This window comes from Chelonia mydas, chromosome 1, assembly GCF_015237465.2.
Source record: "Chelonia mydas isolate rCheMyd1 chromosome 1, rCheMyd1.pri.v2, whole genome shotgun sequence".
NCBI lineage: Eukaryota > Metazoa > Chordata > Testudines > Cheloniidae > Chelonia > Chelonia mydas.
In genome coordinates this window covers 124598573-124613656 of record NC_057849.1, presented here as the reverse complement: position 1 = coordinate 124613656, position 15084 = coordinate 124598573, and the positions used below count along the sequence as shown (strand labels likewise).

At 43.5% G+C, this 15084-nt stretch overlaps 1 protein-coding gene and 1 long non-coding RNA gene across 2 annotated transcripts in view; one reads left to right on the top strand and one right to left on the bottom strand.

The window, feature by feature from the left end:
• Window positions 1-468: 468 nt before the first annotated feature.
• Window positions 469-2229, bottom strand: LOC122462108. Its single transcript, XR_006284463.1, has 2 exons — window positions 1709-2229; window positions 469-767 (listed from the first exon to the last, which is right to left on the bottom strand). It is a non-coding gene; the product is annotated as an uncharacterized LOC122462108 (long non-coding RNA).
• Window positions 2230-2516: 287 nt separating this feature from the next.
• The window catches only part of PRKX (protein kinase X-linked), a 122250-nt gene continuing 109682 nt past the window's right edge, over window positions 2517-15084 (top strand). The window contains exon 1 of the mRNA XM_037899761.2: window positions 2517-3051. Coding sequence (XP_037755689.1) covers window positions 2871-3051 — 181 coding nt within the window. The 5' untranslated portion in view covers window positions 2517-2870. The remainder of the gene's footprint in view (window positions 3052-15084) is intronic.

Below are 15084 nucleotides of genomic sequence, written 5' to 3'. Positions count from 1 at the left end.
GTTTCCTTGGCAGACCTGCTTTGTTTCTTGCCCCATTAACGGTAACTTTCCCGTGCCACTGTGCTGTCACGGGGGCGGGGCAGAGGAAAACCATTGCTGCATGCAGGCTAGCTGCATAGGGCGGAAGCCACAGGCTTGGAGAAGACCCTCCCTTGATTCCCTGCTCACCCTCAGCAGTGAGATATCTTCCATAATGATCACCTCCTGTGGAAAGTGTGGGGACAGGAATGATTATCAGGCTCACCCTACAGTGCTAGCTCTCCCCAAGAGCCACATGCCCAGTGTACAGCAGGGTCCAGGAACATTGATTTACCCTGCCCCCGTGGCTAGTTACCATTTTGGGGGTCTTGTGGCTTATGTGTGCTTGCCTGGGGTCAGCCAGTTAGTGACAGGTGTGTGAGTACTGGATGTGTTTTAAAGCCATTTGAGGAGTCAACTAATTAATATTAAGAATCTTAAACTCAAATCAAATGTTATTTCTCTTTGTTTACCAAGACTCACTTATTTCTCCTTTTCAGGAGTATAGTCCAGTGTTTAAAAGGAGAAACTCTTAATATCTTAAATTACAATGGCATTTCAAGATTCCATTAAAACCACTTCAAGAAAAAAATACATCTAATCCCTTGGCAGTGGTTTTGCAAACTGCATCTCAGAAGTCTGGGTGATGTCATCACTTCATAGAAACAACACTGGGCTGCGTGGTTGCTTCATCTTGATGCTGTGTTGTCACCTTCTTTATTTAGTTGCCTTGTTGCTATTTTGCTTACCTGTAGAGATGAGATGAACAGGCTAAGTTGAGAAGCGTGTACTCAGATGAAAGTGCTGTTCTATTGGTCTCTCAATTCAGAGTTTTATATTGCTCTCTTTCTCTAGTCTCACTGAGGGTGGAAGACTGGGCTCAAATATCAACTGCTGTTACCTTTTGATTACCTCATCACCTTCCTGGGAAGGTCTTGATTGCATATTCATGAGCTGAAGATGCTGTCTGGTAATACATATGTAGCAGAGTTGTAAATGACTTTGTCTGTGGTGGGAATTTCTCAGGACATATTTAAAGTTAGATTTTTAACTCTTTTATTCAGTTCACTTTGAGATCCCTTTAGTTCTATTGGGTTTAATACGAGTTGAAATTCTTTTTTAAATGAGTCCAAACATGCCTATTTTCCATGTAAAGGTTTTTCAGCTTTCAAAATAATCTTTTTAAAACAAATTATTGTTTAAGAGAGTCTTTAAACTTAAATGGTCATCAAAGAAGATATTGTATCCCCTCCCCCCACCCCACTAATCCTTGTAGAAGTTCTTCTTATAGTAAGGAGTTGCTTAAGCATTGGCAGGTAGCTAATTAATTACAAATTAATATCAATATTTGTATAAGAAAGTGGCTTATTACATTAATAAGCAGCATCATGTCTATAAAAATAACAACATAAATTCAGCAAACGTGCAGAAAAGTTTGTAATAACCTAAAGTTACTTTTATTATAATTAGTAACCATTTTTGCATCAATGTTGAGGTCTACTCCTACAGAAAGGCAATGGGCCTAATTCTTCACTGCCTTTGCCTTACACCTTGTGTAGTCACCTGCATCCAATTCAAGTACTATTATATAGTAGTTAGTTTATACATACATTATAGTGTATTCGAATGTGGATGAATTTGTTAATTTTTCATAGTGCTTTAACACAATTGTAACAGGAAATGTTTGTACCTTTGATAGTACCCACTGCAGGCAAACATTTTAACCCTGTGCCATCCAGAGAGGAGAGGGCCCTTTCCAGTCCATGTCTGAGAACATTAATTGCAACACCTCCCCCCCTCCCCCACCCCCGCCTACGTAAAGCATGTCAGGGGTTAAATATGTCTGCCACTGAACACTATGCAATCGTTTAACACCATATGCAAACTTGCGAAGCAAAGAAAGTGGGGATAGCAGTGCCTAGCAGGACTGATTGCTGTCCCAATGTGGCAGATATGACAGCGATCCTTCTTGGTGCCGTCTATGGGGGACACTGCTACTGGGGTGACAGGGCCAGATTCGCCGCTCTCTGGCTCTTTTCCGCCTTGCCACGCTTTTACACGATCAGAACTTTTTCTCTTCCCAGACACTTCTCTGGGCTGGAGGCGGGGTGGAAGCCGGGGAGCGCGCGGGGCTGAGACGCCAACTAGCAGCCGAGGCGCCGCAGGGGGAGCCCCCCGAACCTGCCCAGTCCTGCCTGGTTTACCAGGTGGCGGGGGAGGTGAGAGGCTGAGCGGCGGCCTCAGGTGTCCCTGGGGGTGGGGCTCGCCGGCTGGGAGGAAGAGCCGCAGTTTGAAACGTGTGGGCGGGGCAGGCATCTGGATTTTGAAAGCACCAGCCCGCTGCTGCTACTGCCACCCCCATGTGGGGGAAGCGCAGCGAGGGCGCCTTGTGTCCCCCCCAGGTGGGGCCAGGCGGGCGGGCTCTGTGCAGGGCGGCGGGGATGAGCCGAGACCACGCTCTGGTGCCGCGGGCGCCTCCCTCCCTCCTTCGCTCGCCGGGACTGTCTGTGCCGCAGCTGCAGGAAGCCCAAGCTCGCCCCGCCTCCTCCCGCCCCGCGTGCGGCTCCGCGCTCGCCTCGCCCGCCCGGGCTGCCCATTGTCTACGCGGCGGCTCCGGGAGGCGGGAGAGGCGGCGCGGGGAGCAGGGCAGGGCGTGCAGCCGGGGCGGCTGCCGCTGCTGCTCGTGGTGCGGGGCAGGGAGGCGGCGGGGGCGCGATGCTGGGCAGCTCGGCAGCCGCTGAGAGGCTGAACCAGGAACTGGCCCGGCGGGGCAGCCGCCCCTGCTCCTGCTGCTGCTGAAGGGGGAGCCGCCGCGCCGGCTCCGGAGACGCGAACTTCGCGCCCCCGACCCCATGGAGACGCTCAGCGCCGTGAAGGCCAAAGTGGGGCCGAAAAGCGCCGGCGGCTGCGAGGCGGCGGGGGCGGGCGAGCCCCAGCCCGCCCCTTCCTCCAGCCCCGCGGGCTTCGGCTCCCCGGCGCCGCCCGAGCCCCACGCCGGCAAGCTGGAGGATTTGGAGACCCTGGCGACTGTGGGTGAGTGGGGGCGGGGGGACCTGGGGCGCAGCCACTGCGCCCTTGGGGCGAACAAAGGAGCCGCGTCCCTCTGCCCGGGTACCCGGCAGCTAGCCCGGGCTGCGGGCGCTGGGCTCCGGCCATGCCGCTTGGCGCGCCCCGGGCACCAGCTGTTGGCTCCGCAGCCGCCAGGGGCACCGCTTTGCCCTTTTCCAAAGCCAGAGCTCTGGCCCACTTCTTTCCTGTGCCCTCCCCTCCGCCCAGTCCCATCTCCCTGGCTGGTCCCCAGGGGGCATCTTCCGTGCCGGCTCCAGCCTTGCCCGGCTCCTCTCCCGTGGCTTTCTGAAGACTTCAGTGCCTGCTGGGTATTTCCTGAGCGTTGGAGGTGCCGTGTCTGAGACAGCAGAGTTGAGCTCTGTAAATGTCGGTGTAATGGCTGGCAGGTGCCACCCACTGAAAAACCTACTGACACTGTGGGAAATTGCGATATTTTATGTGTCTATAACAAGTATTTTGCTCGGCGTCTATCTTAAGCATAGAGTTAAGCCGTTTTGTTTTGTTTTTTTGATAAGACCACAAGCTGTTCATCTCAGAACAGTATATTGCTTTGAACTTCAGCCACCTTTGAAAGCGGTTTTCACTAGACCCATTTTTTTGAATGAAAGTTATAGTTAGCATGAATTGGTGCATTACTGTGGATGTTCTTTTTTCAGTTTGTCATAGCCTTAAGATTGCAGCATTCCTACTCCACTACACGCTCTCCAGCTGAGCTCAGTAGGCATCACTGTAGTGTGGATACAAACTATGTTCAGACTGAAAAGGGTTTGGGGCATGGTTTAAAAACAGAAGTGAGATGAGCTGGATATTGCTGGCTGTATAATCATGTGTGAGTCACAATGGAACCAGTCAATAACGTGATTTTGGGCCTGTGTGTGGGGGTGGGACAATCGGTGTTCAATGGCACACTGTACATTCTTTTTGTAATACTGTTTTATATGGTTTAGCCTTAGCACATTCACCAAAATCATCTGATGAAGTGAGCTGTAGCTCACGAAAGCTTATGCTCTAATAAATTTGTTAGTCTGAGGTGCCACAAGTACTCCTTTTCTTTTTATGGATACTGATGAACACAGCTGCTACTCTGAAACATGTTAAAATACAAATTCATAGTTTTAAATGCAGTTTGTGGGCCACTGAGGAGGGCAGGCTGACTGACACCCAGTTAAATATATTTCACAACCTAAATCCACACTGCCCTCTTGGTAACTAGTGCAAAAAACCTTTATGCTGAATGGAATTGTGGAAGAAGGTAAAGTAGCATCTTTTGATTTCTAGCACACCTTATCTAGATCTCCATTTTTATGAGAACCGCCGTTCCAGTGTGTGTTAAATAGTAGCATTTATTTCAACATTTGACACTCCATATACATCTACAGTAACTTGAATGGTATTTGCATCTAGTCTAATATCAATATTCCGAGAGCGTGTGCATGTGTAAATCTGTATGTTCTTGTACTAGGTTCAAATGGTTTTGTATGCAACCATACCAAACCTTTATTTATACTTGCCAACAGAATGCCAAAAAGTCTGATTTCTTGGATGGACTTACTCTCTAGCAAATGCTGCAAACCCCCTAATCTGGATAGAAATAAATATTGTGCAGCCAAAACTCACTTGAGGTTTAAAACTATTCTTAATCAACATTGTGATTTAAACATGGTTCTTTAAAAATGGTTGTAGAATGGCTTAAGACTTTTATAGTTGATATGAACCACATTAGCCAATCCTAAGATGTATTGCTTTCTTTAATATTTAAAAGTTGAAGTGTGAACAAGTCTTATTAATAGAGATATATTTGCATACAACACCCTGCTGCACTCCCTTGGAAGTGATTAATCTCATTTGTGACATCACAACTAGTTGCTGTGGAAACAGTTGTCATCACAGAGGATTATGCCCCCAAGTGGGGCACAAACTGCAGGAAAAGGCTAACTCTTAAGACAAAGATAATTGTCATGCAAATATCCCTAGAAATAACAAGGAAAGCAAAAAATGGCACAAGAATTATTTCTAAACCTATCTTTTCAGAGACTTTTATAAGGTGATTCTGAACGCTTAAGAAAATGGAAAGTTGGGATTCTGAAAAGAATGCTGATAGAATGGAGGTGTGAAGGGAGGGGGTTGCCTTCAAAAATTTCTATTTGCCCTCTGATAGCAGAAGGCACAGTGCTCAGGAAGGGGGTGGGGTGGGGAGAAGAGTGTAGGAGCAGCAGCCTACTGTTTAGCAATGCACTGACAATGCACTTCTATTTTTTCCTGTTGCCCTCCTTTTGCTGTTGCTTGGGTATTCATAGCCAGCTTGCCAACTCTCATCTGTGGCCAGATCTATGCTATAAATTTACATCAGTGTAATGTTGCTCAGAGGTGTGAAAAATCCACACTCCTGAGTGACAGTTATACTGACTTAACCCCTGGTGTAGACTGTACTATGTTGACGGGAGGACTTCTGCGGTCAGCGTAGCTACAGTGCCTCTTGTGGAGGTGGATTAACTACACTGAAGGAAGAAACTCTGCTGTTGGCATAGTAACATCTTCACTGAAGTGCTACAGCAGAAACTACAAAACTTGAGAGGAAGGCGAGAAGAGTGTACAAATCTGTTGGTGTAAAGACCCCTAGGGCCTTGTTTAAAAATGAAAGTTGAGGTGATTTAACTTAAATCTGTTTTAAAACTGATTTTGTTAAACCGTTGCAGAAGATCATGGGTATTTAGTTTAAACCTGTTCCTTACATTGTTAAAGCAATATAATCCAGGTTCATATTGTTTTGTGTATTCATACAGTCTTTTACACTGCTTTAACTAGATAGATTTTTTTTTTTTAAGTCCTACCTCTTCTCCCCCTCCCCATCATCAGCGTGAAATTAACAATACTAGGGTTAATTTCACCACTGCAATTTAGAACCTCAGTAAAATTGTGTCAAGAATTGTCAGTTTTAGTCTGCTGATGTTATTGAAAGCTATGCCTGGTGTCAGAGGCGAACATGGGAGTCATTTGTGTGGGAGGAAAGCCAGGAATTTCTGACTTTGTTGGGGTGTGTGTATGGGAAAGGAAGAAAGGGGAAGAGACGAGCATCTGGGGTCCTTTGGACTGTCTTACTACAATAATGGGGGCCATTTCAGTGGCTATTTGAGCACCTCACAATCTTTAATGTGTTTGTCCCCCATGAGGTAAAATAGTTATTCCCATTTATAGATAGGGAAACTAAGCGGTGACTTGCCTAAGGTCACATAGAAAGTATGTGACATAGCGAGGACCTGAACCCCAGTTTTCTAAGTCCTAGGCTTGTTCCCTAATTGCTGGATCATCCTTCCTCATCCTTTTCTAACACTAATGAATCATTGTTTGATACAAAAGCTGGAGCTCCTAAGGAGAATGTAGAGAAATCAATCTGGGAGGAATTGCAGCATCTTCTCCTTTTCCCAACAGCTGGAGTTGCTTGGGGATTGTTCCTTGAACTTCTGCAGTGGAGCTGTCTAGCTTTTTCTGTGTTGTCATTTCTATAGCATATGCCAAATTTTTCCAAGCCTTATCAAAGGGATGAAAAAGTCAGATAAAGAGGTAGAATAAGACAACAGAATGAAGGGAAAGGAGTGATTGCTTCATTCCTGGAGGGGTAGGGGAAAGGAAATACTTTCTTTCCAAAGAGTATAACATATGGCCAAGGAAATAGGATACAGAGGAAAAAAAGAGAATGTAAGGAGAGGTGGGGAAGAGGAGGGATGAAATGAAAGAAGAAAATTTCTATTGAAAGAACAAACCAAAACAAAAAACTTGACACTGTGTAATGAATTTCAGAGCCTTTATTAAAGAGACACTGCTTAACTTTAAAACTTGTAAACCATTTTTGTAAAACCTTAAGAGCAATGGAAACCTTCCCACAATATTTAACAATTACAGTGAACAAAGTTGCTTTTAAACAAACATCCCTATGAAGTGTTCTAAACTAAAATTTTGTGGTATGATGAAACTGCATGTTATAAATAACCCCCGACTCTTATTTAATTGTGTAAGCATGGAAAAATGGGGGGGGGGGGATCAAAATAAAACTGCAAACAAAACAAAATCACTGGCAAAATCTATTGTTTTACTAGTGTAGGAATTCTTCTGCTTCTATACAAGTAAGTCTAGTAATTTCTTCTATAGGTATAGTCTGTTCAGTAACAGCTATTGTTCTGATTTAGTATGTCAGTGTACAATTTTTTTGGTTAATACTAGTGGAAGCTTTTTTCCACAGGAACCAAAACTTGTAACAGCCATTGTAAAAAAAAAAAAAAAAAGAAATCAAACTTTTGAAGTCTCTCTTGAATAGTTAATGAAAACAATAAGATGATATTGGCTGGCTGCTCAACAATCCAAACATAACATCACTTTGTATAATGCATTTTTAGAGTGATTTTTGTTTTTAAATTTTCTACCCAATCTCAAGGAAAGTTGATAGTTTCTTCCATGCTTTTACTTTGCAAACACATTTTAGCTCTGTAGGTTTCAGAAGGAAAAAAAAATCATATAATGTTGTAGAGGGTTGAATTCATTGTTGCATTCTCACATCTTCAAGACAAAGCCTCTGTATTTAAGTTAAGTGACTTAGGGCATGTCTTCACTAACGACGTTAAAGGGCTGCCATGGCAAAATTTCTATTTGCCCTCTGATAGCAGAAGGCACAGTGCTCAGGAAGAGGGTGGGGTGGGGGGTAGTTTAAAAAACAAAAACACCTCCACAAGGGGAGTAGCTACCAGTGCTGGTACACTGTCTACACTGGCACTTTACAGTGCTGAAACTTGCAGCACTCGGGTGTGTTTTTTCACACCCCTAAATAAGGAAAGTTGCAGCGCTGTAAAGCGTTAGTGTAGACAAGCCCTTGGTTTTTTTCTTATTTTGTCCTTTGTTCCTCTTCTTTCTTCCTTCTTCCTCTTCTCTCCTCCTTCTCACACAAGTTCACACCTGTCCTTGAATAATCTGCTATGACCCAGCAGCAATTTGAGTGAAAATAACTAGGTGTGTGTCAGTTTCTCCGTTGCTCCTTCAATACTTTACTGTGGGATTGTTCCACAGGTAATTGAAGAAGCAGCATTGGTAGATTATGGAGAGAGAGAAATCAAACCCTACATGGCCAGAAGAAGGGCTTCTTCCATGAGGGTCCTTGTTCTTAATGGGTTGGTAAGTGAATAATAAAAGGGAGAAATGAACAACCCTTCTCTTCTCAAAAGGAAAATAGGACACAAAAGGAAAGATTCCTCCTCCAAACTAGGAGTATGAGATGACTAAAACATGCACAGACTGGGTCTTCAGGATACAGACAGAGTAACAAATGTTTGTGGGAAAGAAAGATTTGTAAAATCTGAGAAACTGGTGAAGAAAAGAAATGTGTATTGGTTCAGTACAGTGTTACCCCCTAATGTTAAATTTCCTTTGCCTACTAATCTTATTAAAGTAGTTAATTGGTATGTGGCAAGCTCAGACTCCCTCCCTGCTCCTGCTATGGACTTGACTGTATTTGAAAATGTGTGTGGGTAGGGAAGTTCCCTTGATATAAAACAAAATGAAATTAATCCCCATAACAGTTACTCTTCAAAATTTATGCTAGAGAGCATCATTGCAAGGCTAATCCAATCTCCATGTCCTGGAATGGATGAAAATGTAGGTGGAATATTGGGGAAGACTTCCTCACAGTGAGATCTAGCGAATAGTCACGCAAGGAAAAGCACTGAAGAATACACTAGGGAAGAGGGCTGGCAAGCAATTAGAAAAATTAATCTCGATTAATCATGCGATTAATCACACTGTTAATAATAGAATACTATTTAAGTATTTTTGGGTGTTTTCTACATTTTAAAATACATTGATTTCCATTACAACCCAAAATACGAAGTGTCCAGTGCTCACTTTATTTTTGATTAAATGTATTTGCACTGTAAAAAAACAAAATAAATAGTATTTTTCAATTCACCTAACATAAGTACTGTAGTGCAATCTGTTTATCATGGAAATTGAATGTACAAATGTAGAATTATGTGCAGCAAAACCTGCATTCAAAAATAAAACCATATAAAACTTTAGAGCCTGCAAGTCCACTCAGTCCTACTTCTTGTTAAGCCAATCACTCAAACAAGTTTGTTTACATTTGCAGGTGATGCTGCTGCATGCTGCTTGTTTACAATGTCACCTGAAAGTGAGAACAGGCGTTCTGGTGGCACTGTTGTAGCTGGTGTTGCAAGATATTTATATGCCAGATGCGCTAATGATTCATATGTCCCTTCATGCTTCAAAAAACATTCCAGGGGATGTGCATCCGTGCTGATGGCGGGTTCTGCTTGATAACAGTCCAAAGCAGTGTGGACTGATATATGTTCATTTTCATCCTCTGAGTCAGATGCCAGCAGCAGAAGGCTGATTTTCTTTTTTGGTGGTTTGGGTTCTGTAGTTTCTGCATCGGAGTGTTGCTCTTTTAAGACTTCTGAAAGGATGCTCTACATCTTGTCCCTCTCAGATTTTGGAAGGCACTTCAGATTCTTAAATCTTGGATCAAGTGCTGTAGCTATCTTTAGAAATATCAGTGGTACCTTTTTGCATTTTGTCAAATCTGCAGTGAAAGTGTTCTTAAAATGAACATGTGCTGGGTCATCATCCGTGATTGCCATAACACAAAATATATGGCAGAATGCAGGTAAAACAGAGCAGGGGACATATTGTTCTCCCCCAAGGAATTCAGTCACAAATTTAATTAACATATTTTTTTTTAACAAGTGTCATCGGCATGGAAGCATGTCTTCTGGAATAGTGGCCTAAGCATGAAGGGGCATATGAATCTTTCGTGCATCTGGCACATAAATATCTTGCGATGCTGGCTACAACAGTGCCATTCAAATGTTTGTTCTCACTTTCTGGTGACACTGTAAATAAGAAGAGGGCAGCATTATCTCCTGGGAATGTAAACAGACTTGTCTGTCTGAGCGACTGGTTGAGCAAGAAGTAGCACTGAGTGGACTTGTAGGGTCTGAAGTTTTTACATTGTTTTGTTTTTAGTGTGGTTATGTAACAAAAAATCTACATTTGTAAGTTGCACTTTCATGACAGATTGCACCACAGTACTTGTATGAGGTGAATTGAAAAATACTATTTCTTTTGTTTATCATTTTTACAGTGCAAATATTTATAATAAATATCATACACTGATGTCAATTACTACACAATACAATATATATGAAAAGATAGAAAAACATCCACAAATATTGAATATATTTCAATTGGCATTCTATTGTTTAACAGTGTGATTAAAGCTGTGATTAATCACTATTAATTTTTTAGTTAATTGCATGAGTTAACTGCGATTAATCAACAGCCCTAATAGGGAATAATCCTGCATTGCCAGGAAAATGGATATAGTTTAATGTCTTTTTAATTTCTGCAGTTAGGCCTGTCTATGGTTGTCAGCAAAGCTACCCAAAGGTGTCAGTTGTGGTGTGAATGCTTGAATAATCTCAGATCCAGCTCATACTAGTGCTGCAGACAGATTAATTGTTTAAAAGGTAGGATAACTCCTTCCCTTTGCAAATAAAACATAAGCATAAGAGGGAGATGTATCATTACGGATTTCTCCACCGTAAAATGGTAAGTCACAATTGGAAAGTTTATGCTTAACCTGAGGAGATAGAGAGATGGCGTTCAGTTGGAACAGAGAACTTTGTAAAAAAAATTGAGCACCAAGGAAGTTGTTGACTCAAACCTATTGATTCCTAGCAAGTATGGGGAGACAGAGAGCCCCATCTAACCTACCTTTCTACTTCCCCAGAGCTCTGAGTCTTCCCTTCAGAGCAATAAGATGTGAGAACAAGCGGATTGTCTTTCAAGGCTGGTTGTGAAATACAGCATGTCTGGAGTGGAAGGGGGGATGGACAGTACAATTTATGCACGTTTTATTAGCTGTTGGAGTGGTAAGCCAGAAAAAGCCACCAAGAATTAACTTTCATGAAACAAAATTTGTGTTCCTGCTGTAAGGGGTTGTCTACACTAGAAAGTAGCACAGCATTCACTGTACAGATATAACTAAAGCTATTCAACCCCCCTATTGTGGATGCAGTTATACTGGTGTATAGTTATACTAGTATAACTGTTCACATTATGGCTTTTACTGGTGTAACTGTTTTGGTTTTTTAAAAAAATCATATCCCTAATCAAAATAGTTTATATGGCTAAAAAAAACACCCCCTATGAATTGTAGACTTGACCTAAGGTGGTATTTCTTTTCCGAAAACAAGGTCTGTACGTAAAATTCTACCTAGTAAGGTGTATTATTTCACATAAGCTTTTCAAATGGGAAGGAAGCGTGAGAGTTCCTTTTTTTTTTAGTTACAAGATTGAAATAAATTTCAGTTTTCCTGAGGGGGAAAAATAGTATCTTTCAAGTGAATTGAAAGATTGATGCCCTTACTTTAATGCTCAAAGTTCATTTTAACTAGCTAGTGCTTGTATCTGGGCTCCCATTCTATAGGAGTTGCTTAGCTTGATTTGGGAAAAAAGGTAATTGTCTCAACTGATCCTTCTTGCATACCAGGAGCACATCAGAAATCATTGTGCCCGTTCTGGCAGAACCTCTTTTGTAGCTTTGAGGACATTGAAATCTCCTTTAAAGTGCTGAGGGAACTGATCCAAAGGATTAGGGGTGCATCTGAGGGGTATTCCTTGTGTGGCTAAATCTGGAGGTTCATATTATGAACAAAACTGTTTATTTGATAGCTAAGTGCAATGGGATAGTTACTACTTTCTCATAATCTTTTAAGGAGGAGCAATGAAAGGAGAGAAATAGTGGCCTCGGACTTAAGGAATGGAAATGAGAATGAGTTTTCTGGGGGCTTGTCTATACTACTGCTTAAGTTGATGTAATTTACTTTACTCAGGGATGTGAAAAAATACCCCCCTGAGTGACGCAGGTTACATCGATTTAAAGTAGTGTCTACACCATACTACATCAGCAGGAGACGCTCTCCCACTGACTTAGCTTCTGCCTCTTGCTGAGGTGGAGTAATTACGTCAATGGGAGAGCGCTCTCCCATTATCATAGCATGTCTTCACCATGTGTGCTGAAGCATGGTAGTGAAGACAAGCCCTGTGTTACCTTTGGCAAGTCACTTAAGCCCAGATTTTTAAAAGGTATTTAGGCACCTAAATCCCATTCATTTCACTTACCAAATCCTTTGTTATGGCCTGACTCTTCAAAGCACCAAACACCTGAAACTCCCATTGACTTCATATGGAGCTTCGGGTGTATAGTACCTCTTCAAATCAGGCCTATAATATTTCTTTATTATAATAAATGAGAGTAAGAACACGGGGGAGGGATAGGTCAGTGGTTTGAGCATTGGCCTGCTAAACCCAGGGTTGTGAGTTCAGTCCTTAAGGGGGCCATTTAGGGTTCTGTGGCAAAAATTGGGGATTGGTCCTGCTTTGAGCAGGGGGTTGGACTAGATGACCTCCTGAGGTCCCTTCCAACCCGGATATTCTATGATGTAATGTCTCGGGGGAGCTCAGACTAAACTAGTTTTTAAAATGTATAGAGGTCAGATGGAAGGTATTACATTTTATAAATGCAAAGTGTGTGCGTGGAGCACACAAAGGGGAAAGGTTGGGTGGACCCTGAAGACTGAAATATAGAAGGGAGCAAAGATCACATGAGACACTGGGGAGCAGAAACGACATAAATAGAAGACTAGAGGATGAAATAGTAATATGAAAGAGCAGGGAAGTGGATGTGATTATGAAAGTTGGTAGGAGAAGAAAGGCGACGCTGTCTTTCAAAGAAAGACGACAACAGTGGGAATAAGAGTGGGAGTGTTATGGAGATGGCTGGAACGCGAGATGTGGATATGTAACTGGAAGAAAGGAATAAACAGGAAAATATGCACACAACTCCTAGGACAGTGAATTTTATTAAACATTTGCCCCTTTATTTTTATTGCGTTTACTTGGAAACTTCCTGCATCTTTGGTCTTATTATTTTTTTTTTTAAGTAGGTAAAGTGATGAGTGTTTGTCCTTATTTTATATCAAGGTTGTTGACTACTCTTCTTTCTGTAGATAAATAATGGTGGGGAGGGAGGAAAGAGTAGATAGTAAATAACCTGGCACTTAACTAGGTTCTCTAGGCAAACCTCTGACTGATAAAGGGAGTCCAATTCCTTATGGCTTAAAAGGAAATATGCCAATTTATATATTTAAGTAGGATCCATGCATAGCTGTCACTATCCTGAGCAGCTGGGCTCCTGGATCAATAGCAATCTCTACTGATAGTGATTCTTCCGCCCGCCCCCCCGGGTAGTGAAGGGTGGAGAGGAGACAAAATAATTGTGAAGACTTTTTCCAAAATCTTGAGGTCAGTCTGTGCTTGGTATAATTACAACTGGGTAAAATGAGTGGTGAAAATATTCATATTCCCACTCTAAAATGCTATGGTCAATTCTGAAAGAGAAGATTGTGGCATTTTTGTTTTGTGTGAAAGGTGGAGGCAGCTGTGTGTGTGTGAAATGAACGCATTTTTGTTCTACCTTTATATAACTCAAGAGATGAAAAATTCATGTACTGCATCTAACATTCTATAAATAGATCATCGTTTCAGAAAGATTCTTTGAACATGAAGAAAAGAACACCTTACATTTCCACTCTAGAGAGCTCTCTGAAAGAGCAACAATAATAATTTCACAATTGTAAGAAACAATTCAGGATCGGTATAGCTCATAACTAAAATTGTGGCTCTCAGACTATGTAAAAATCTGGATTTTGTGGTTAGTTTTCAGGTGAGGAGAGGGCATGTGGTTACTTCTCCCTAAATCAGGGGTCTCAGAGTCCTGGCCCGCGGGCCAGGGGTCTCAGAGTCCTGGCCCGCGGGCCATCTGCGGCCCGAGAACCTCCCCATTGTGGCCCTCGGGGCTCCAGCAGTTTTGGGGCCAGGTCTCTCCCTTGGCCGCACCTGCTGCCCCAGGGCACACGCCCCCTCCCCCCGCACATCCCCTGGGTGATTTAAAACAGCCCGGGGCCCTGCTCACCACCGGCAGCGCAGCAAAGCTGGGTGGCTTTCTGTGCGCTCATTCCATGTGGCCACTGGCCCCTCCCTGCGACCCTGGGGTGGGGAGGGGCTGTGCTTCCATGTGCTGCCCCCCGCCCTGAGCACCCCTGCAGCCAATGGGAAGCTGTGGGGGTGGTGCCTGGGGGCAGCAGTGCGCGGAGGTCCCCTGGCCTGCCCCACCTCAGAGCCCCAGGTAAGCACCGTACCCCCTCGACCCTCTCCCAGAGCCTGCACCCCCTTCCCATATATCCCTTCCATCCCCCAAACTCCATCCCAGAGCCTTCACCCCTCCTCCGGCCCAGAGCCTGCACCCCCACCTCCTGCCCAGCCCAAAACCTTACGTAAGAGCCTTTGGTGAGGGATCTTGTCAAAGGCTTTCTGGAAATCTAAGTACACTATGTCCACTGGATCCCCCTTGTCCGCATGTTTCTTGCACCCCAATCTCCTACCCCAGTCATCCTCCCCCACCCAAACTCCCTCCCAGAGCCTTGGGCGAGGGGGTGTGGAGTTTTGGGGGGTGGGTTCTGGGTGGCATGAGTGACCTTATTGGCTCGCTGGGAGGATTTGAGGACTGGCACTGGCCCTAAGGTAAATTGAGTTTGAGACCCCTGTCCTAAATGCTTGGAAAGGGCTCCTTCACTGCAGTACTGAAAGAAACTTGGCAGCAGGGGAAATGGGGTTTGAGAGAAATGTTGCAATATATCAGCAGTACCTGCTGAGAGTCTCTCCTGCTCTTGTTTTCCCATTGCACAACAGAGCCAGTAATGCAGGATGCTGCAAAACAATTTAAAAAAATGTTTTCCAATTGTATGTCCTGCACAGAGGAGTTTACGTGACTGACAGTTTGGCTGTTGACCCCTTATACTGAAGACTGGTGGAACCTGATTTTTATTTTTCATATCTCTGACAAATCTTTATTTTTAAGCTTTTTTTTATTTA